Source organism: Myripristis murdjan, chromosome 10 (assembly GCF_902150065.1).
Source record: "Myripristis murdjan chromosome 10, fMyrMur1.1, whole genome shotgun sequence".
NCBI classification, from domain to species: Eukaryota; Metazoa; Chordata; class Actinopteri; order Holocentriformes; family Holocentridae; genus Myripristis; species Myripristis murdjan.
In genome coordinates this window covers 16,828,012-16,852,229 of record NC_043989.1, presented here as the reverse complement: position 1 = coordinate 16,852,229, position 24,218 = coordinate 16,828,012, and the positions used below count along the sequence as shown (strand labels likewise).

The 24,218-nt window shown below is 42.4% G+C and overlaps 1 protein-coding gene across 5 annotated transcripts in view; it reads left to right on the top strand.

Moving 5' to 3' along the window:
• Positions 1 to 23,953, top strand: part of ablim3 (actin binding LIM protein family, member 3) — a 47,375-nt gene extending 23,422 nt beyond the window's left edge. For 2 of the 5 annotated variants that reach the window (XM_030061314.1, XM_030061313.1), the window contains exons 4-23: positions 1,909 to 2,024; positions 7,760 to 7,886; positions 8,124 to 8,217; positions 10,939 to 11,026; positions 11,171 to 11,229; positions 11,359 to 11,430; positions 12,481 to 12,642; positions 13,164 to 13,193; positions 13,349 to 13,475; positions 15,532 to 15,627; positions 15,987 to 16,037; positions 18,503 to 18,619; positions 18,841 to 18,911; positions 19,128 to 19,296; positions 20,930 to 20,959; positions 21,547 to 21,602; positions 21,704 to 21,764; positions 21,874 to 21,881; positions 22,026 to 22,106; positions 22,427 to 23,953. In XM_030061314.1, the coding sequence (XP_029917174.1) occupies positions 1,909 to 2,024; positions 7,760 to 7,886; positions 8,124 to 8,217; positions 10,939 to 11,026; positions 11,171 to 11,229; positions 11,359 to 11,430; positions 12,481 to 12,642; positions 13,164 to 13,193; positions 13,349 to 13,475; positions 15,532 to 15,627; positions 15,987 to 16,037; positions 18,503 to 18,619; positions 18,841 to 18,911; positions 19,128 to 19,296; positions 20,930 to 20,959; positions 21,547 to 21,602; positions 21,704 to 21,764; positions 21,874 to 21,881; positions 22,026 to 22,106; positions 22,427 to 22,540 (1,729 nt within the window). In that variant the 3' untranslated portion in view covers positions 22,541 to 23,953. Of the gene's footprint in view, positions 1 to 1,908; positions 2,025 to 7,759; positions 7,887 to 8,123; positions 8,218 to 10,938; positions 11,027 to 11,170; positions 11,230 to 11,358; positions 11,431 to 12,480; positions 12,643 to 13,163; positions 13,194 to 13,348; positions 13,476 to 15,531; positions 15,628 to 15,986; positions 16,038 to 18,484; positions 18,620 to 18,840; positions 18,912 to 19,127; positions 19,297 to 20,929; positions 20,960 to 21,546; positions 21,603 to 21,703; positions 21,765 to 21,873; positions 21,882 to 22,025; positions 22,107 to 22,426 lie in introns of all 5 variants that reach the window. The other 3 variants (XM_030061317.1, XM_030061316.1, XM_030061318.1) reach the window with 3 other exon arrangements.
• The last annotated feature ends 265 nt before the right edge of the window (positions 23,954 to 24,218 follow it).

Sequence of the window (24,218 nt, the reverse complement as noted above, 5' to 3'; positions counted from 1 at the left end):
CAGGTGTAGATAGGAGACTGTAAAAAAAAATGAAAGAGGCTTAATGACCTGTGACCAAGCCTTTTAAAGAACTGTGTTAAAAATTGTTTGCAAAGGCTGAACTCTATATTAGAAAATATACCCGTTGTTGTTGACAGTTTATGGCTTTGAAAACCACAGGCCCGGGCTCAGACCTGCAATTTTCAGCTTGACAGACAGATGCTTTCGAGATTAAGCCACACATTCCTGAAAGCTTTCTTGAGCAGAAAACAACTAAAGGGAGAAGTTCCATTTGCTTCAAAACTCAAAACTGAAATGCAGCTCCATGTTAATCAGTTTCATCAGGGCTGTACAAGCATCATCTTGGAAATACAGACAGTTTTATTCAATAGTTTAATGACAACTGATTGATTTATGTTGAACATTTGCAACTGTCCAATTGCAGCTGCATGCATAGATGTAGGCCTAGTGTATGTGTATGTAACATGATCATTTTTTACATCCAGTGCTATGGGATCTTAGCTGATTTGACAAGAGTATTTCCATCTGTGGTAGTGTGCATCAATTAAGTGTAGCCTTATAATGTCACTTCTTTCACCTTTTGACCATTTTTAAGGAAATCTTTTTCAAAAAACTTGCTTGTATGGGTTAAAATCACTTACCTTCACATATCCACCAAGGGACTGAAAAAACTGCCATGGAGTTTATGAATGGCCACATTTTTCTCCCAAATTAATTTGTTGACAGCAGCCAAATGGTTCATGTAATTGGGCTGGTGTGTAGTAGGTTTGCGTATTGCAGTCCCCTGAAACTGCAAATTTCACATTCAAATCTAAAATTCTAATTCTACTAATTCAAAATGTGTACATATGCAATAACTCACTACTTAACACCAAGCTGTATGCCTTGTAGGCCTGTTTGCTGTGTCCATTCTTGTATGTGTGTGTCAGTGCATGAGTGTGCATGTGGATGTCCCCACTCTTGTGGGTGGGCTCTTGTCTGTGCTGACTGTGAACGCGGCTGGAGACTCCTGCCTCCCTCTGGGTCTTGGCTGCAGCTCCAGGCCTTGGTGGGGGACTAAAAGGATTATTGCCTTATGTCTTTTAAACAGCCTTCCCTAAGCCTTTTAACTCCCCATTCATTCTCTCCTCCTCTCCAGTCATAAAATTTCAATCAGCCTCTTTAAAAAAAAAAAACAAAAAAAACAAAGGAAAGACAAAACAGCATATCATCATATGTGTAATTTAATTCCATACAAGCTGTTTTTCTGTCACTTAACTGCAGGTATGTATTTATGTATGTGTGTGTCTGTGTGAAAGAGAGAGAGTATGTGTGATTACACTCCTCATAATCTTAGCTTTACAGCTTTGATTGCGCAGTGAAGAGAATGGTGACCAGGTGGCACCAGCTGTGGTAGGAAGGAAAAGAGAGGGAGACAGTGAGATTTTGGTAGAGTGAACAAGGCAGAGAGGAAAATTTGAGGTATGTATCAGTATGCACAACACATAGTTTCCCTAATAGGCTTTCATTGGCACCGAGAGAGACAGTTTTTGCTTTTGAAGCCTGTGCCAGCGACATATTATCGGCTCTTTAATCACAGAGCAGCCAGGTGCTCGTGCAACAGTCAACATTTTATTAACCTGCTGTCTGAACAGTTTGGAAATGCATTTTCTGGTCCATAGGAGATGTCAGGATGTGCTTAGCTTGTGTCAGCAGGATTATGGCCTGTCTGTCACCCAATCATGTTTCTCCCATCACCCCATTATTATCTCAGTGTTTACACTTTGATATACTGTAAACATGCAGAATCACTGCAGGCATATTATCTCTGTTTGTGTGTATGTGTGTGTGTGTGTGTGTGTGTGTGTGTGTGTGTGTGTGTGTGGGCTGTGTTTACCAATTCTCTCTCTACTTTTTTTTTTCCCTCAGGAGGCCTTTCCCCATTGGAGACAGAGTGACATTCAGTGGAAAGGACTGCGTCTGCCAGCAGTGTTCACACACACTCATCAAATCAAACGAGCCGATCAAGATCCATGGGCCGAGCCGTAAGTCCAGGCTTTGTCCACTCTGCTTACAGCCACCCACCATAACAGCACATTGAGTCTAATGTGACGAGTCTCCGCTAGGCCCATTTAGCTCGTTTAGTTAATCAAGTGTCTGTCAAATCTGTGTTCCGCCCTGTCGTGCTGATTTGTCAACTGAGAATTAAACAACTTAAAGAGACACATCAGTCACCCTGCCTGGGAGCTAAACAGGCAGAGAATCAAGCGTCTTGTGTGTTCACTGCACATCTGGCCTATTAATTACACCCCTCCTTACCTGTCGTGTTGCTGGTTTACTGAATGGCTCAGTCCTCAGCTGTAGCAAACCAAAGCACAGGTCATGTTCTACTTTATATTTACAGGGAGAGGAAAATACCGGCAGTGAGATGTGTGCTGATGTGTCTCACAATCCCTCTGTGTCTTTAGAAGTGTTGTGTTTGTTTGAGTGGAGTTTTTTTGCGGTGTGTCCTCATGTGTGAGCTTGTGTGTGCTTGTGAATGTGCCTGCATGAGTGCATACCCATGCAAAAAAGAAAAACAAAGAAACCAGAGATTTTATTGCTTGGATATTCCAAGATATCATCCAAATATGGTGACATCCATAGTGGGTACTCTCTGATTACAATAATCACAGAGTTCACGTTCTGGGTTGGGGCCACTACTACAGGAATCTGGAGTTTCTATATTCTCATATACAATTACATGCCTAAATATGGCTGGTTTTGCAATAAAACCATTGATATTTCAGTTATACATGTGCATAACAGAAAAGTATCCCAACTTTGATCAAAAACTGTATGGGCACTCAATATTTCAGCATATTCGCTTGTCTAGTCAAAATAATGAGCCCATATATCCTCATATCCTGCATGAGGTCATATTGTGACATGAAAAATTACATGTGTAGCTTATTTAATGTAGCTGAGCCTGTAATGTTCTTGTAAGCAAATTACAGAGTCTTGGTTGTGGTGCATATTGACAAAACCTCTGATATAATTAAATGTGATCCAGCTTCTGTTATGAAAAAAAAAAAAAAAAAAAAAATCTATCATTGATATCTGTGGATTCCTGGGGTTTTCTCCCACTTTGTGTCATCCAGTTACGTGAGTATGCAATGACAGTTGAGCATGCATGTTTCTCTATTGTTCAGTATTAAGCAGCACAATGACAGATTATGATCACAGAACAGAGCAGTGGTGATTGATCGTGAATCATTTGTTAAGTGCGGCATGCAGACAGCAGGCTGCCGTTAACTTGCTGTGAAGGAATAACAGATGGTGGGGAAGCAGTGAATAACTGTCCTCCCCGGATTGCTCCGCTCAGCAGAGTAAAAGCTGAACTGCTCCCCAGGTATGTGTACATCACTCTGCCTTGTGAGGAGCTGTTTGAGGGCCAGGATGCAGATAGAGTACAGACAGAGTGAGTCTAATGTGCTGGCTCTAACAGCCTGCTTTCCTGAAATTTCATGAAATGAGCACAGTGTCTTCAAATGCAAATATGTCCTCTGTGCACAAAAAGTGAGAGCTTCGTGTTTCTGTGCCAAGACAGGATTTTTGTGGAGGAGAAACAGCTAGAAATAAGGAGTTTTGGCTCTGAAAAAAGTGAGGTGGAAAAAAAGGGGCATTGTGGTTGGGATGGTGGATGGAGGAATGTAGAAGTCATACACAATTGGCAACCTCGCTTGATTTCTAACTCACTTGAAGAAGTTTCTTACTGTGAGTCAAGTTTTTATTTTCAAGATTGTCTGGCCTGTAACACAGACTCTTCTGCTGCTTTGACCCCATTTCTTTGACTGAACTGTGAAATCTTTTCCCCCTCCATTAGATGTTGTGTTAGACTCTTGAAAGATGTTTTTTTTTTTTTTTTTTTTTTACCATTTTATTCCCTGTCATTTTAGCTGTTGATAACATACAAAGACGGGACCTTGCGTTTTACTGTAAGCAGGCCATCGTTCAGTCGCTCCTTAGAAAGCTGATATGGAAATGGAAATATGGAACCTGTATTTCCTCAGTAGCTATAGACCAATTTCTAAACTCCCATTTCTAAAGTTTTAGAGAAACTAGTTCTTTAAGTTGCCCTCTCACTTAAATTACCATACCTACTATGAAAATGTTCAATCTGGTTCTCAAGCGCATCATGATACAGGAACTACTATGCTTAAAGTTTCCAAACACATTTTCCTGAACTCTGATATAGGGGTTTTGTTATTTCAGTTTCGTCAGACCTTTGTGCTGCTTTTTCACACAGTGGACCGCTCTCTGTCCATTTCTCCAACTGGGCAAGACTTAAGGGGACTGTTACAGACTGGTTTAAGTCTTGCCGTACAAATAAGGACTTTGTATTGTATTAATGACTCTGTTTCTAGTCCCGCTCCCATTACACGCGGGGTCCCACACAGCTCTCTTTGTATATGCTTCCTCTAGGACAGGCCATAGTTATGCAAATGACATGCAGGCCTACCAGCCTTTCTCCATCAATGAACTCATAAGTTGCCTGTCCAACATTAAGGTCTAGGTGTCCAATAATTTTCTGATTCCCAGCGATGTTTTAAAAGAAAAAAGTAATGACTTTTGGCTTAAAAGTGAATAGAGAATGTGTTCTGGCAGCACTGGCTCCTTTAAGGCGGGATTGTACGGAGCAGACAAGAAATTTGCGGGTGATCTTTGATCCTGACCTCTGTTTTTCATCACATTTTATCTTTTTGAGCAAATTTGTCTCCTACCAGCTCAGAAATACTGCCAGAGTTAGATGATTTTTTTTTTTTTTTTTTTGCCCTGTCAGACGCTGTAAAACTCACAAATGCCCTCATTTCAAACAGACTAGATTACTGAAAAGCTCTTTTCTCTCGCCTCCCCTACAAATCAATTGGCCGATTACAGCCACAGTTTCTTTCACAAGCCAAGAAAAGGGAACATCATAGCCTCATTGCATTGGCTGCTTGTGAGCTTTAGGATTGATTCTAAAATTTTAATGACTACTTTTAAGGCATATGGGTGTACCCCCTGTTTACGTATCTGATCTTTTAACATGATACAGCTTGCCCGAGAAACCTCCTTTAAATAACTTTTTAAAACGCTTGTGTTACTCCGTTAGCACAAATACTAAAAACCCTTCCTTTTTTATTCATTAATTTATTGATGCTCCAGTGTTTTTTTTCTTCTCCTGCTTGTTTTATATTCTCCTTCCTGTGTACCCTTGTTGTTATTCCTCTGTTGATTTACTTCATTCCTTTGATGCTCTTTTATCTGTCAAGAGGCAACTCTTTAGAAAAGATAATAGATTCTTCTTCTTCCTCATCTTCTTATTCTTATTTATTTATTTATTTATTTACTTACTTATTTTTCTCTCAGGATTTTTTTCTTGTCTTTAACCATTGCAACAACCAAATAATTTTAGTTACGAAAGCTTGAAGATTTAGATATCAAAACTTTATTAAGAGCTTTAAGAATCAGAATAGATATGTGATTTTGAATGATTCAATTGATTTACTTGCTTTATGTCTAACATTAACCTTAGTCCTATAAGTTACACTATATTACCAAAAGTATTCGCTCACCTGCCTTTACTCATACTATGAACTGAAGTGCCATCCCATTCCTAACCCATAGAGTTCAATATGATGTCGGTCCACCTTTTGCAGCTATTACAGCTTCAACTCTTCTGGGAAGACTGTCCACAAGGTTGAGGAGAGTGTTTATAGGAATTTTTGACCATTCTTCCAAAAGCGCATTGGTGAGGTCACACACTGATGTTGGTCGAGAAGGCCTGGCTCTCAGTCTCCGCTCTAATTCATCCCAAAGGTGTTCTATCGGGTTCAGGTCAGGACTCTGTGCAGGCCAGTCAAGTTCATCCACACCAGACTCTGTCATCCATGTCTTTATGGACCTTGCTTTGTGCACTGGTGCACAGTCATGTTGGAAGAGGAAGGGGCCCGCTCCAAACTGTTCCCACAAGGTTGGGAGCATGGAATTGTCCAAAATGTTTTGGTATCCTGAAGCATTCAAAGTTCCTTTCACTGGAACTAAGGGGCCAAGCCCAGCTCCTGAAAAACAACCCCACACCATAATTCCTCCTCCACCAAATTTCACAGTCGGCACAATGCAGTCTGAAATGTACCGTTCTCCTGGCAACCTCCAAACCCAGACTCGTCCATCAGATTGCCAGATGGAAAAGCGTGATTCATCACTCCAGAGAACGCGTCTCCACTGCTCTAGAGGCCAGTGGCGGCGTGCTTTACACCATTGCATCCGACGCTTTGCATTGCACTTGGTGATGTGTGGCTTGGCTGCAGCTGCTCGGCCATGGAAACCCATTCCATGAAGCTCTCTGCGTACTGTACTTGGGCTAATCTGAAGGTCACATGAAGTTTGTAGCTCTGTAGCAATTGACTGTGCAGAAAGTCGGCGACCTCTTTGCACTATGCGCTTCAGCATCCGCTGACCCCTCTCCGTCACTTTACGTGGCCTACCACTTCGTGGCTGAGTTGCTGTTGTTCCCAAACGCTTCCATTTTGTTATAATAGAGCTGACAGTTGACTGTGGAATATTTAGGAGCGAGGAAATTTCACGACTGGATTTGTTGCACAGGTGGCATCCTATGACAGTTCCACGCTGGAATTCACTGAGCTCCTGAGAGCGGCCCATTCTTTCACAAATGTCTTGTTTCACAGTCTGCATGCCTGAGTGCTTGATTTTATACACCTGTGGCCAGGCCAAGTGATTAGGACACCTGATTCTGATCATTTGAATGGGTGAGCGAATACTTTTGGTAATATAGTGTATTTTAGTTGCCTAAGCTTGCCAGTGATATTTCAATTACATGCACAATTTGTTGTATTGTCATTGCAGAGATTATGCTCACTTTACAAATTTCATGAGACTGTGTTGGGGTCTTATAAAACACGGACTACATTTGTACTTGAGATACATCTTTTTCACTGACCCCAGTGGATGGCAAAAATGTCATGTTTCAGTAGAAAATCTGCTGCGTACTGTAACAGTCTTGGTGTGAAATTCTCAGGCTTGAGTTCAGCACTGCGTTGAGTTTGCAGAAAAACGCTGCACCGGCTGACAGGGCAGAGTGGAGTTGTCTGTTGTGATTCAAGTGCATTTCTAGGGGACAGCAGACTGGGTCAGAGAAGGTTAAACTAAGCCCAGTGTGTTTCAAATGGAAACAAATGGAGCACTGACCTTTTCTCTGCATTCAGACTCTCCTCAGCCATGCATCATGCACAGCCCCTGCTCCTCTCGGCTTCATGTGGGCCCCGTTAGTGCTGTGTCAATAAGTGTCAATAACGCCTGCTAGGGTGTCTGTCTGAGAGGATATATGTGTGAGGATGTGTGTGTGTGTGTGGAGAGGGATTCATGCATCTCTCACTGTATGTAAGAAGGTATTTATCTAGTGTTTCAGCCCTTGGGCCATTTAAATGATACAAGGTTCTTGTCTGCATTCAATCAAGTGTAGTTATTGGTTGAGAGAGCAAGATTCACAACTCTGCATTATCTTTTATTAAGTAAGGATATTAATTAAGGAGATGGGACTGTGTGAAAGGGGAGGCAAATGACACTTGGGACCAGTGTAGGTGTTTAAAGCTGCACAATTACATCACTGCTCTTTTTTGTCTTTTACTGTCTCTTTCCCCTTCCTCTGTCTCCACATCCATATCTGTTTCTTATTTTCTCTTATTTTCTCTCCACCCTTCCCTGTCTCCCTTCTCTTTGTCTTGCTCCCTTTCCTCAGACTGTGCGGGATGCGGGGATGAGATCAAGCAGGGTCAGTCTCTCCTGGCACTGGAGAAACAATGGCATGTCAGCTGCTTCAGATGTCAGACGTGCAACATGGTCCTCACTGGGGAATACATCAGCAAGTGAGTATGCAAAGAAACAAAACACATGCTACACACACTTTGAACAATTTCCTGTTCTTGTTTTAGTGTGAAACAGGCGCTGTGCACTTGATCAGAGATTGTTTATACAGCAGGCCTCATGCCGCTTCTAAAATGAAACTGAAACCACATCCTTATCCAGTTTCTTTAGATAACGTGCGCGTTCAATACACCCTTTGAAAGTATACCTGGCTTCCTTTCATATTTGCTGTGTTGCAGGGATGGAGTGCCATACTGTGAGGCAGATTACCACGCTCAGTACGGGGTGAAATGTGAGACCTGCAGCAGATACATCAGTGGAAGGGTGCTGGAGGTGAGAAACGGGACCAGATCTCAGCAATATCTTGAGATTGCGGTAACAGAGCATTAGCAACGCAGGATTATGCAGCAGTGCGGAAATGGTGGAATGGGAGCTGACAGTTGTAACTGAGCGTAATCAGCATTATCGCAATTGAGCAGTCCCATATTATACTCAGCTCTATCAACTCACATTGTTTAAGCTGTGCTGTGCTCGAGGGAGAGCGGAGTGAGTAACAGCTAGCGGGGGTGATAAAATTGTGTTTTCTTCTTGCTCAACCAAATCAAAACTAGCTCAACTGCATTGCTTCAGCCCGGTTGAACAGCGGCCCACATCCACAATTACAATGGTGACTCTTCTAAGAAGGAGCATTCACTGTTTCTCCAAGCACCACAATTGAGCAGAACACAGACTTAAAAAAAAAATACACCTACCTTGTATAGTTATAACTCATAAAGGGGGGGGTGGGGGTGGGGATATAAAAAGATCAGAGGCTAAAAAGTGAAGGATGGAGGAAGCGATAGAGGGAAGAGAGTGATAAAGAACGCAAGATCTGCCAAGAGACAGATAAAAACACGTGTTTGAAGTTCTCTCATGCTGAAGCTTCTTAAAAAAGAGATGGAAGAAGGAGTCAACCCTTGGGAGCAGAGGGGAGTGAAGGGGAGGGGGACTGAAGGAGAACATGGTGAGGTGCGTGTAGGAAGACGAAGAGAGGATGAATGAGGGAGTACGGTTGAAAATAATGAAAGCAATAAAGCAGGGATGCTAATTAAATGTTTTGGAAGAGACTCCTGAGGGTGTCACTTGTCTTTTGGGAATGAGGAAAAGGAAAGAGACGCAGTCAAACTTTCTCAAACACATAAACATACATACACACATGCACACATACACACATCGGGGCCTTGTTGTCCCTGTGCTCCTTTGCTTGTCAGAATAGCTGGTGTAAAGTGCTTTGTTCCTGACTGTCAGGCTCTCTGGGCTATTTATAGACATGGGGACATGTCAGCCTTTATCTGCAGCGCTCTCTCTCTCTCTCTCTGTGAGTACAAATGTGTGTGTGTGTGTGTGTGTGTGTGTGTGTGTGTGAATGCATGTGTTCATGAAATCTTTACTCCTTTCATATTATGATATCATAATGATTCAGTTGTTTTAGATACAGCACTGATTTTACCCACGTGAAGCTCGGACCTAAACTCCCCTCACATCCTCTCATTCAAGAAAACCATATAAACTCTCACCATAAGCACTTTCAAGGCCTCTGTCCTATAACATCTCAGCAAAATATCAGCAAAATCTAAAATCTAAATCTCACTGAAAATGTGTGTGTGTGTGTGTGTGTGTGTGTGTGTGTGTGTGTGTGTGTGTATGTGCTGCTCATTAGGCTTGTTCCAGCATCCGCTGTAGTCCCCTCAGTCAAACTTCTCCAAAGTCAAAGGTTGTTACTTTAATGAGAAGTGGACAGAGACAGAAAGAGAAGAGAAAGAGAAAGGGAAAGGAGAGTGATACCTCATTCCTTTCTTTCCCTTCTTTCTTTCTCCCTTTCCTCCTTCCTGTTTCACTCTTCCAATAAATATAGCAGCCTATTAATGCCACCAGAGAGAACGGGGGCCTCATTAGAAACGGTAATGGCCATTGCTCAAGTGATCTGACCACAGACGATAAACAGCAAGCTGCTGGGAAAAGTATGAGACGGAAATGCTGGCTTCCAGCATCCACACCCGGCTTTCCTTTCAGAGTAACCTGAGACACAGAGACAGAAGAGGGATGGGTTAAAAATGCAGTTTAGATATAGTTTAAAAACATAAATTAGCACATCTTGGAGAGACTGCTTTCTGGTGGGGCTTTATTGCTTTAAAACCAGTGTTAAAGAAGTTGAGTTTTCAGCATATCACATGAAAGTATCACAGAAAAGAACACTAGGAAAAAAATTTTCCATTGCAGTTTTGATGGATGAAGGATGCATTGTGCACATGACTAGGCATTAAATAACATATTGACCCCCACACACAGAAACACCCACACACACACTACATGCATGTTAGCCATGTTCAGATAAAAGAAATAGAGCTTCACACAAGTCTCCTTGACACAGGTCACATGTCAGCAGAGCTTCTATAAATAGAAATCTCTAATGGTGTGTCAGAGAAGCAGGGGTGATGTGCTGTACCTCTGCCACGCCTTAGCCATCAGCAAACCCAACAGAGAGAGACATTTGAGAATCACCAGAGCAATGCACTGGACTGGGTTAATGGTCGGTCATGGCACAGTGACATAATACTGCATCATTTCACCTATGCCACATGCATTTCATGTGTGTTTGGATATGTTCCCCAGGGGCGCTCAAAATGTCCAAAGACATGTATCCCGCCCTTGTGTCCTTCACGTGCTCAGTCACTTACTTCGCCCTCCCTCTGTCCCACACTCACTTCCTCATGTGGGTGACCTACACAGATTGTTACTCTAATTATGGTATGGAGGAGTTTATATAATGGTTAAAATGAGGGTGCTACCCTCTGCTGCAGTGACTATAGTCCCGGCTACGACTTGACGTATTTTATGAGACTGCTGTTGGCTGGGTGTTGTAATATATGCATACAATATTGTAAATAATAAAGATTAGACCTCATTCTATGAAACAGTTTACAGTGATGATTCATGTCCACTAACACCTCTCTTCTCTTCTCTTCTCTTCTCTTCTCTTCTCTTCTCTTCTCTTCTCTTCTCTTCTCTTCTCAGGCTGGAGGGAAACATTACCATCCGACTTGTGCCCGCTGTGCCCGCTGCAACATGATGTTCAAAGAGGGGGAGGAAATGTACCTGACAGGTGACACTTGATACCAACACAGACAGACACACAGACATACAGATGCACACCCTAGTCGCCTGTGTAGACAATACATGGCATGTGGGAAAACCCAACACCATCCTCTCTCCTCTCTCTCTTTCTGTCTCTTTCCCTCTTTTTCAGGATGTGAGGTGTGGCACCCATTATGCAAGCAGGCAGCCAGGGCAGAGAGGAGACTCAGGGTAAGAAAAAAATATGAAAAAAGCTTAGATTTTGAAATAAAATGAAATCTGTTCCATGAAGAGTGACTTCATTTACCCTCTTTGTGCACTCTGCCCTCTTTCCTCTTTCTGTCTCTTGGTGCCTCACAGCACAGACGCCTGTCAGAAACTTCCATCTCTCCGCCAGGCTCCTCCATCGGCTCTCCCAGCAGGGTTATATGTGTGAGTAATCTACCACTTAGCAGCTTTTAGTCACCTGGCTGTTGCCACCGCTAATGAGTTTGCACCAAAAGCCACAAATAGACACAAGCACTATCCATAGGTTTGAATGGTTAACCACCAACCCGAGAGGTTGCTTGCTCCCTTGGCCTGTTCACTGTCTGTGTCCCATATCTCTGCCAGCATTAGTGATGCATTCTGGGATAATAAATGAGGGATTGGCTGTTGCCATAAAGCAAACAACACCAAACAAAAAAGTCATCTTCCTCTTTCTTTCTTATCATGTTTTCACCTCAAGGACTCAAGATTAACACACTATTTATGTGCTATAGCTATGATGACTTGCTTATCAAAGTGCAATTAGGGCAGGACAAATTTTCAAAATAAGAGATTAAGGCTAGTAGGGAAACATCCCAGGCTTTTGTGATGTTGTCACCATGTGCTCTGTGGAGTTGGGCCAGTTCAATTTCAAAATTCGGCTTTGGCCAGAAATGGAACGGCGTCCAACTGTGCTGCTTGGCAGTCTGCTGAGTGTTGCTGCTGTCGGCAGTATTAGCACGTCAAGGACCGTCTGCATGCGAGCAGCAGTAGTCGCTCTCTGCTCAGCCCTGCCCCGCGCCGCTCTGCTCTTGTCTCATAATCAATGACCTTTCTGTTTAAGGTGATGGATGAGAGGAAAATGCAGTGTAAGCATGCTTGTTGTCCATATTGTCTGCTCTCCCCTTCTCTCTGCTCTCTCCCCCCGCTCGCTGTCTTTCTCACACACACACACACAGCTGCTGAAGGTCAACATCTTACACTGTTGTCAAGTTCTGCAGTGTATACGTGTTCTGTGGATGTGTGCTCACATGTATGTGCATGCGTGGGAGCTTGTGCGTGCTTCATCAGCTCTTTCTCTTTTGGCCCCTCACTTGTCTCACCTTTGCACGATCCACTTCTTGTCATTGGTGGGGTTTCCATTCTACTGTGCATTGTCCATGTGGTTGATGTTGGGGCTTGTTGCTGTTGTCTCTGTCTTTGGTGGGTATATGTATGTGTGTGTCTTCTCTCCAGGCCAGAGTGGAGAATGAGATCCTAGATTATAAGGACCTAGCTGCCCTGCCAAAGGTCAAGGCCATTTATGAGGTCCAACAGCCAGACCTCATATCCTCCTCATACCAGCCCTACCACAGATACACCTCTGATGACAGGCTAGACACTTACAGCTATGGGGAGGTACTACTGCCACACACTCCTGGCCAGCCTTTGCAGGAGAAATCTGTTGTTTAATTTAAAGATGGACAAACTTTGAAAAAATGCTTGCTACATGTGTTTATCTATTAGGAATTGTGTGTTTGTACTAAGCCTCAGTTGTTGTATTTTTTTTTTTTTTTTTTTTTTTTTTTTTTTTTTTACTTTTTGGGTGGAGTTTACTGTATCCAGACAAGTCAGATAAAATCAAGTAATTTGTCATTCCCAGATACTGTAAGTATGCCAAGTTGAACTTAAAGTAATTTTATATAAAGGCTTTCTGCTTCTTGTCAGCTTCTCCCATGCAGCAAACCCCACCCATCAGCACCAAAGTAGGCTACAGCAAACCCTAAATACTGTTTGTAAATGCTGTTTTGCTCAAGTCTGGTCTTTGCTGCTGCCTTTTCATACACATTCATGAATTTCAACATAGACTATGAGATACTGCTTTTAGATACTCATCTGTGCCTCAAATAGTAATTCTTCTCTTTCCACTGATTTTCTAGTCACTTGGGACTCTCTCTCCCTATTCTCAGGTAAGTGCACTTCCCTCCAGCATAAGTTGCAGTATGTTTAGGACATGCTTAGACAAGCTTACTGATGGCACTTTGACCCGTTGGTATTTAGAGAGGCCTCACTCTCCCCTTGCTCTTCTTTCACCCCCGACAACTTTCCCCCTTTGTTTCTCTAGGACTACGACAGCCTGGATATGAAGCAGAGGCGGTGCTCCAGTCCAGGTTATATCGACTCCCCAACGTATAGCCGTCAGGGCATGTCTCCCATCATGCCTCGCTCTCCGCAGCACTATGGCTACCCCGGTGAGTCAGACAGACTCCTAGCTTTAGGCCAGTCCAATAAAAAATATCGAAGTTAGTCAGTCACTCACTTACACTATACTGTAGGTGAAATGCACTTTCAATGGAACAGTTCACCCAAAATACAAAGATATTTTCCCTCTCACAACTAGTGCATCTACTGCATCTAGTGCAGTCTGTTTATCCACATGTTTTCTGTGTGATTTGGTGAAGTTTCCATTCTATCAAGATACTCCCTTCACCGAAATATAATGGAAGTGGCCAGGTATTCTTTTGTTGAGCTCAAACCATCAAATGTTGACATGTAATACTCAATGGCAACCTCGCTTTCTGAAAATAGTGAAATGAATACCCAACATAATTTACAGCACTTTGGGCAAAGATATTTGTTGCCTCATTCACTATCTATTGTCAAGAGGAAACTTCCTCTTAAAAACCACTTTTCATGTAGATTCTGACATTTACCAATATTTTCTTATTTAGGATTTGTTCTTCGGTAAGAATAGAATCTACTCACACTCCAGAGCACATTTATGTACATTTGAGTGCTGACATGTTTGTGCAAAATAATTGGTTCATTTCTACGTTTTTTTTTTAATAATGATAATTCAGTTATTTTACAAATTTTGGTGTTCACTTCCTTTTTTTTTTACATTTGGAGAGATTCGCCCTCTTTAGACTTTCATTTGGGCATTCATGACTTCTCTCAACTTGATCAGTCTCTGCGTGGGACTTCTGTGTTTGCACATGGCCCTTTTATGGGGGATTGACAGGGTGTTTCCCTATTCTAATTAGCAACAACTGGCATGTTCTTTCAATTTGAGAGGACAGTGGGATTCAACACTGGGATTCATCATTTGCGAGGACAGTGGGATTCATCACTGTGGGATTCATCATTTGTGAGGACAGTGGGATTCATCATTATAAGAACACGGGTATGAACAACTGCGCAGTTTAAAAACATGTCATGAATCTGATGTAGACGTCACTTAGGACCTTTATCAAGAACACATTAAAGAAAAAACTTGGGAAGATATCGGTGAACAAGGCCCAATACATTATCTGTTTTTATCTGCTCCCAGTCAGGGGCAGATTGAATGTTGGGTTTTTCACATGCAAAATTTTGACAGTTTGAGCGCCACAAATGAATACCTATCAAACCCCATTGTATTATGGTCCCTGTAGACGGTGAAGATCACAGCAGACTGAACCTCTTACCAAATCACACAGAAACTATCTGAATATGTAGATTGCATTTGTGGTAAGGTGAAAAAAAAAATCCCTTCTTTGTAATTTGGGTGAACTGTCCCTTTAACAAAGTTGAATGAAAGTGGATATACAATCTGTTTTTTGTTTTGTTTTTACATCGTGTTTTTCAAGTGAACTCATTTAAGTCATTTTCCTTAATTAACACTGATACATTTATAATACCTATGCTCTCATAGTGGTAACCAAACCAGTCCTCAAGGACTCCACTGTCCTGCACGTTTTCATTCCAGCTCTACTCCTTCACGCTTGATCCATTTAAGGGCTTCACGCTAATTGGTTGACACAGATCTACCTGAACAGGGTGTGCATGAAGGTGCATGAGCTGTAATTGGGTCAGGTGTGCAGGAGTAGAGCTGGAACAAAAACCTGCAGGACAGAAGGTCCTTGAGGACTGGGTTGGGAACCACTTCTATACAGTAATATCAGTGGTAATAAAGGAGCGTCACCAGCTTCGTGTTTTTTGTTCCTCACTGATTATCGGTGGAATTTCATTGCACTTGAGCATCATTTGGCCACCATATGCTGCTGTTGCCCTTTGGCTATCATTTCACTCAACTCTTACACATGTGTATTGACATTGTAATTACTGTTTTAAAGACTTTGTACTGCCACACTGTCATGCTGTTGTCATGTCGATAATCCTTTGTCATTACACAAGTGGAAAAGTCCTTTTTAGGAAAGTATGTCAAGTGCTGTGGGGTTTTCATCTGCGTGGGTAGGGCTTGCGTCAAGGCCTTCCTTCATGCTCACGTTTCTTTTGCTGTGATTGGCTGGTGCTGGCTGGCTGCAGGCTCTGAGAGTGGCAGGAGCTCACCTTATTACGGCCAAGAGGGGCGGTCAAGCACCCCCACCACATACCAGCCCCCTAAACATTTTCATGTACCAGGTAGGACTCCTCATCTTCCCTCATCCTACTACTCCAAGTCTCATAAGTTATCACCAAAGGGAATTTATCATCATCCATATTTCATGAATGCAAACCATCCAGAAAGCTCATCTTATGTTACTTGGGGGTGAGGGGGTGTGGAAATGTGTCTAAGCTGTATTTTTAAACTGCACGTAATTGCTCTGGCATTCTTCCCCTCATACTACATCTTTACCCTTTTTTTTTTTTTACCTTCCCTTATTACTATCCCTCCTTCCTCTTCCCTCTCCCTTCCCACCTTCCCAACAGAGACTCAGATCCTCTCATCTGTCCTTTACTCCTCCATGTTTCACCTCTCCATCTCCTCTCTCTCTCTTCAGCCACAGGGGACCCCAACATCTACAGGAAGCCTCCCATCTATAAGAGAACGGGTACAGTGCAGTTAGCCTCGCCTTTTAGCCTGCCTGTCCTCTTGTCAGTTTAGTCATGCTGTGTTTGAATACTCGATAGATGTTTTCAGTGACCTCTTGATGTCTTCACAACAGCCTGTTGAGGTGTGATCGATTAGTATTGATGTTCCTGTTATCAGCCAAATTGAAGCTGTCACAAACAAAACGCAATGAATGTCAAGAATCGATGCTGTACTATAAAATCGAGGAAATAGAGTTAGAGTTGAGCGTTTCAGTTCAGGTTGCTCCCGAAAGGTGAAGGTAAGGTGGCTTAATGCATTTGTCAGCAGCTGAATGCAAAGGAGCAATGAGTATGTTTAGTATGTGCGCTGTGCATGCATGTGTTTGCACATGCACATGCCCATGCACACCGCTGAGTTCAGTTTCTCTAGCTGGAAGGTTTGTGTCGACAAATAGGGAGGGAATAGGCTTCGAAAGAAGTGAAGGTTGCTCAGGCGTGACAAGTGCAGAGTAGATGGGACTCTGAGGACACACAACTCACTGCCTTAGAATAGAACAGGAACTAAGGAACGAACGAACAAAGCACAGTCACAGACAGAAAACTCTATTATAACTAGAATGTATATTTGCCATGGAGACTGCCTCTTTAACAAAGCAACAAAGGGCTGCATTATCCAGCAGCCAAGGAGTGAGGAGATGTGGTGATAGGTATAAAGGCCTTGGTAGAACCTGGAGAAAGTTGTTGTGTTCATTGGGTTTGAAAACAAAGGGGATTATTGCTGTCACTCTATCCGTTTGCAAAATAATGTGGTCATCACACGATTCTGTGTTTTTCCTCTTCTTTTTTTTTGTAATCATTAAACTTTAATGTTCTTGAGCAATCTGGCTAGCGTGGTGTAGTATATACATCACAAGGCATTGCAATCTTGGAAGAGGATAGTGTATCTTACCCATTGTCCTGCATGCTCCTCTGTCTGTGTTGGTGTCTGTGTGTTAGTTAGTGAACAGTGTGTGAACATGTGTTGTGGACACTATAACCCCCTGTACTACTTTAATATAAGTAGTACATCACTGGCCTCTTGAATCAGAACCATATTTATTCGCCAAGTGCATCCTCCATATTATTAAGTGATTTGATTTGGTGTGATGAGAATGGAAGTTGAGTGCAAAGTACAGCAAAAATGTGTGTGCATGTATGTGCACACTCTCTTTTCATTGTGACTCACAATGCACAACACTTAAGCATACATACAACAGGTTTATAGGGCTTTGAATATTAGCATTGTAAGACTATTGACATTCAGTGCACACTTCCACACTGGCCATATTCATCCTCATGATACTTGATGCGGCTATTGACCATTATACTCGTTTCAGTGCTAGAGATGATTGATATTAATATTTCCCTGTAAAAGACTCGTATGAAATTGAGCTGCATATGAAAAGGCCTGTTATGTACTACTTAGTTAACAGTTTTGCTACCTGTATAGAGCAGAGGCTGTATCAAGGCTGTTGTTTTAGCTTTTCTGTCTCCAAAGTGTGTTTTGTGCTCCGTATGGGTAGCAAAGCTCTCACATTGTCGCATTTCCCTCAGGGACACTCCAATAATGTTTCCCTTTTCTTTTCACCTTCTTTTTTTATCGCATCCAATCACTTTTATTCAATTCCCTCCAACTTCCCCCGGTGAACTTATCACACTGTAAGTATCTCCCTGCTCTCGCTGCCTCACTCTCTGTCTGTCTGGATTTACTGTATTATGCCAATCTGCCTGTCTTTGTATGTGTCTGTCTTCCTGCCTTTGTCATCTCACAACTGCACAATACACCAGCAATACTTCCTCTAACAGAAGACTGTCTTGTGAGTGTGTTAGTGTGTGTGTGTGTGTGTGTGTGTGTGTGTGTAGCATCCCGTTGTGTAGGCAAGCGGTCGTGTGTTCTAGTGATGAGACCATCAGCCACTGGTGTCATGCATCATGTTTATAGGAATTCAATGGATCCTGGATTGGGTTTGGCATGGCTAATGGCTAACGCAGAGCAGAGCGATCTATCTGACATTACACTGCATGTCACCTCCGTTGGCTTCCATTGACTGCGCTTTAGTGCAGAGTGGCATCGATACCATCCCCTTACAGCACTCATAAAACAGCTGCGTGGCTCGAGCTTGTTAAAAAACTAAGGTGTAACTGAATGTACTGTAAACTAATGTTACTTATTCAAGTGCTGTACTTAAGTCTGGATCTCCCCTGCTGAGATTGGTCAGGAGATGACACTGGATATGCAGCCTGAATGTGCTCTCTCATCGTACATCTTGATGTGATTTTCATTAACCCCTTTTTCTCCGCAGCTCTCAGCACGCCACAGTACACTGCATTAACAGAATAAGCAGCTCTGATCATTCTGTTGTGTTCTATGTTAAAGGATTTTTTTTTTTTTAATTTCTGTTTTAACGCGTATTCCATCTCTCCCCAGAAAATCACGTGGACTCAGCCACTAAAAGCAGGACCAGTGAGGACATCCTTAGATCTTCCAGACTCTCCACCTACTCTCCTGAACCATATGCCCAGTCTGAATCTGACTACTACCCATACAGCAGCTCCCCCAAGGGTAGTAGTGTATCAGTTGCTTGAAATTTGTAAAGTATTGTTTAACAGATTTTGGAGTGGTAACCTGTAATCTTTTCACTGGGCGAAACATGGTGGCATAAGGGAGCATTTTGTAACTCATGTGGTGTGTTGTCATATTTATATGGTCAGACTCTACCTTCTGTCATCCTTAGAGCTGTTTTTTCATACAAGGAAATCTCTTTTATCTGTCTTCCTTCTCAGCCTATCGGGCTCCGAGAAGGCGGTTCTCGACAGGAGGAGATGAAGAGAGCTGGAGTCAGAGTCTTCAAAGAGTAAGAGGCCTCATTATTCTCTGTCTCCCTTTTCGTCACCGTCAATTACCAACCTCTTTCTCAGAAAGACCCACTTTTTTTAAATGTAGTGTGCAGCATCCTGCTTTTCTTTATTTGTGTCTCTCACCGTCTTGCCTGTATGTTTGCTTGTACATTAAATGAGTCCCTAATGTCTCTTTCTTTTTTCCCCCTTGTATCTCTTTCCTTACTCTCCAGATTGGGAGTGGCATCGGCAGGATGATCCTAAAGGAGGAGATGAAAGCCAGATCTGGTTCCTATGACAACGACCCCTGGGGCAGTGCGAGGAATTCTCGTAGTGGGAGCAAGGAAACACTTAACACTACAGGCTATGGTACCACAGCTTACAACAACACTGTCAACGGATGTAAGGATCCACCCTGCCCCCTTCGCATCTCTTTGTCTCTCTCTCTCTCTCTCTCTCTCTCTCTCGCTCGCTTTATCATCTCTGCATGTTCATGATCGCCTGCCCCACTGACTGTATCCCTGCCCCAGTCACTGATATACAGCCGTGGCTTTGTCCCCTCCCAGTGTGACCGTATGTGTATGCATGAGTGCATGTGTTGCCACAAGGCTTTCTTGTGAGCTTCAATATCTGCTGCTAGTCATAAGTTGAAGGAGGGGGCAGTGAGGTTATGGTTGTCGGAGGGTCATGGCTGCTGCAGGCATCCAGGGTTATTGAGATGGAGAGATATGAGGAGGGCAGAAACAGCTGCTGCTGATCCTGTGGTTGGCCTGCACCAGATGTGGTCTGTCATTGGTGTGAGGATTATCTGATCACACCGACTCTGAACTTTTTGAGCTACTGGAATCAGCTAAAGTGTTCAACCAGGGGTCCAGTGCCAGATGTTTTAAAGCAGGAATGGAGACCCATCCAAAATTAGCAGTTTTCCCCCGAATTGCTGCTGTTTGTTCAACAAAGCACTCCTATTTCCTTGGACATGGTTTTACCAGATGGAGAGACTTTATTGGTGAAAAACAAGTAGTTGCATCAGTGAAATATGTATCTCTTGCTGGCAATATTCACTTTTACTATTAAGATATCTAGATAATTCTTGGAGCAATTAACAAGTTGTGCTTTCCTGCTCATATTTGGATGAACAACTCTAGAGACAAATGAGCGGATTCTAGGTGGGTCATATTTTCCACAATAAGAGGGGACTGTTTATTAGCTTCACTGGTCATGTAGCATATTTTTACTTTGATTTTAATTAGCTTCAGACACACAGACACCAGCTTGTCTTCTTCTCTGCCTCTTGACGTGTTCAAGTTCAAGTTCAAGTTTATTTATAGCCCTCAATAGCAGTTGGAGTCTCAAAGGTCTTTTCAGACCAGCAGTATATAGAAAACAAAACAACACCCTTTGTACTCGCTCTCTCTTTCTGTATCTCTCTTTCCTTCTCCATAAATCCATCTATCTATCTCCCTCTTGCTCTCACAGCTGGTGTCCCACATTCTTGTTTATTTATGAGTAATAAGTTCTCTCATTAACGCTGGGCTCTGATGGGAGGGGAGACAGCTGAGTGGGACTCTGCTGGCCACAGTTGAAAGGCAGCGGAGGGCTTGTGTCCATACAGGCTGTTTTGTACGATTATCTGGTGGAGTGATTATTGTGTGAGTGTGAGCGGGTGCGTGCATCCACTGGTGCTGTGTTTTTCATGCCTCCCCGTCTTGTCTTTCTTGTACTACTCTCGTCTAGCCTCTCCCTGTCTTGTTGTTCTTTTGATGTCTTGCACTCCTCCCAGCGCCTGATGGGTACCCAGCTTGCTCCTTTTTCTGTTTGTTTGTAAAGTTTTCCTCTAACTAGACAGACGCCTGTCAAATTTGCTCTGAGAGACCTAACGCAAGCCACAGAGCTTTCTGTGGCTTGTGTTAGGCAATTTTAATCAAAGAGCACACAGCAGGACAGTAGAAAATCTCAGCAGCACCGAAGATTGCACAGAAAGCAGGATGTTGGTTAAATATGAATTGTGACCCTGTGTTCTTTTTTTATTTCACAGCTCCTAGGTCTCAGTACAGCACTGATAGTGGTGAGTTTATCATTATTAATTAATGTCATTTTCAAATGCTATAGGGGATGAGGCTGGGATAGAGGCCATCTCAGTGTACTTGTCAACAAGTTTGTAATGGAATAGAATGGGAAGATGTCATTAGATCTTGGTTTGCATTTGAAGACTGACGCTGGTTGATAAATAATGTATTTGTGCTGAACGCCCTTCAGCCACAAACCTCTAATATTTTGTACTGGCAACCTCTGGAGCAAGACTCAGATAATTTGTTAGCTAGTGGTGAGCGCCATCTGCTGGCAGAAATAGTGTCTGTCTGTCTGATTTCCATGTGCCACACCAGATGGAAAGTGGAGACATTGCTGACCTGATTAAGGCATTGTTTTTTTGGTGAATTTTTCAACACAAAGTGATTGGTATGACAGACAATATACAATGTCTAAAATTAGGACCTTTAAAGAGATGTGAAAATTGCTATATACAATTTGGTGTGGAGTGAATATTCATAGTCTTGATTCTGTCTTGATAATTAGTGATATACTATTGGGTGAAGAGGGCACACAAAATAATTGTGATATGCTATAGCATCACAATTTTTTTCTCTTTTCTAGATTATGTGTGTAAATCAGCTTCCCTGCCAGGATACGGACGTAATGGCATCCAGAGGGTGAGACCAGTCTGAGCAAGCCATCACACTGACATATTTCAGGCCAATAAATGTCACTGCCTAATGCTTGTTAAACTTTCTGTGTCCCTCTGTACCTGCAGCCTCAGAGTGCAGATTGCTACCAATACCAATATGACAGCGAGGCCAACTGGGGAAGCAGAGGTAACTATGACTGCAACATACCTATAGTATGGCTCATTACACAGTAGCAACAAATTAAAAGTTTTTCCTGTTATACTGATGCCATTCTCTCTTTCTTTTCTCCCTACAGAATACAAGGTACATTTTTGAAAAAAAATAAAACATTCATTAGCTAGCTGTGAAATCACTTACCTTATGTGAGTTATACTGAATTATCTCAGTGTTATTGTAACCGATTAACCAGTTTTATAATAAAGCATGGCTATCCATTCTTCCCTGCAGATTTACCCCTATGAAGCGCTCATTGTCACCACCAGGGGGCGGAACAGGTTGCCCAAAGATGTAGACAGAGCCAGACTGGAGGTGAGTTGTTCAGCAGCCCGGGGAGAAACATGTGCCGTGTATTAACTGTGTATATTTATCATATTTTAAGAATCACTTGTAGCCAACTGCATTATCACCTTGGGGAAAATGAGCCATTGTGTTTTTTACTGGCAGCTGCAGTCACTGTTATCCAGTACTTGTTGTCCAGTTTGTTTCATCTGGTCCTTAGGGCTTAATAGGAAGCAGGCCTTATGAAGAGGGAAAGCTCAGAGGAAATTGTGGATCAGGCATTGTGGCGTTAGCAGCTATGAAGTCTTAATAGTGCATCAAGTCTTTGCCTCTGTCTGTCTTCCATGCAGCGCCACCTGTCCCCAGAGGAGTTCGTCCAAGTGTTTGGCATGACCGTGGAGGATTTTGATCGGCTGGCCCTGTGGAAAAGGAATGAGTTAAAGAAACAGGCCCGGCTCTTTTAAAACATTTACGGAAGTTCGGCCATAACTGGAGCAAGAGACTCAAAACAACTGTGTGAAGGGCGGGAGGGGCGGGAGGGAGTGGGAGGGGGGTAAGAGAGCGATTTGAAGAACTCTACCCGGTTTCACTGCCATGGCTGAGAACCTGTTCTTGATCTCCTCATACTACAAACCAAAATCTGCTCACCTTAGCGTGGACTTCTGGGACACACATACACACACACATATACACACAGAAGGAAGGCCAGAGAGAAATTATACGCAGATGGACAGATTCACTGTTACACTGTTGCCTGTGTGATTACGGCTGTGTCTTTTACTCCTCCATCCTCCGGTAAAGTCCATTGAAGTAGTCACTGATTAGACTAGCACAAACTGGAGTGGTGTTTAAGCAATAGAGATTGTAAGCCTGGTGGCCATATACAGTAGTGTTGTACGTACTTTTCTTAGGGATGGAGGATGGAAGAAGGCATGGCTGTGCCCCTGTGAGGTCATACGACGGGACGACTGTGACCTAAGCAGCAGTACCAATACATAATGAGGAGAATTTTGGCTTTGCCTTATAATACCATTGTTATGCTCTCTTAGTTATGAGTGTGCAGCACCAGCAATCTGAATGAGTAGAATGTAGATATATCATTTATGACACTTTATCAGCGTGAATGAATTGGATGGAAGACTGAGTGAGTGAGAATACAGCATCACTTTGCTTTGGTTTATAAGGATACATGGATGCATACTGTTTACCTGTCCCCATTTTTCCCCCTCACACACATACACACATACACACACACACACACACACACATACACACAATACTGTGGATCCTTCTAGTTTACACTGATTATTATAGAAAAAAAAACAAGCAATTTGAGGTGGATAATTTTTAATTGTATGCGTGACCTTCTTTGATTTGTGTGAAAATGAAAGCCAAAGTGAGAATGCAAATATATACAGGTTAGAAAATCACTTCCATGTAATGTTCTGGTCAAATATAGCTAAGGGTCACCTATAGAAACGGTTTACCATGCAACTGGATGGTAACCTAAAAGAATGTGCAATCAAGTAGATTTAATAGAAAAAGGGACACATCACCAGTACAGTCCTCCCATTCCACCTTTTCCAGCTCCACCTCTCATTACAATACCACTACAACATATTTCAGATCAGGTGTTTTTTTTTTTTTTTTTTTTTTTAACGGTTTATTCAGACAGTAGCCATATATACATCTACATCTATTGTTTGTTTGAATGATTACCCAATAATTTTGTAGCTACAGAGATTTTATTCACTCACGGTGAAATGTTCTGCAAGGTATAACACATTGACAATAATCCAGGGTTGTTGAGGATTTTCCTTGCTTTGAATATTGTTATTTTGATTTTGTCACTAAAAAAAATTAAACTGAAATTCAAATTTTGTCTCCTTCATGTTTTATTTGTAAATCCGACACATCTAGTCAATATATTGTCTTAATCTTAGGATATATTCAGTTGAGTGGCTCTAGGGCTGGACGATATATTAATATTATATTGATATCTGCATTACAGTAAGTAAATGCAATTTTCTTAACTTATTAGACTGCTGTTATTTGCATCTACCTGTTGCATTTCCATGTTTGCTTATCAAAAAATACATCCCTAGTGTGTAAACATCTTGCGAAAGCATCAATAGTCGTCCC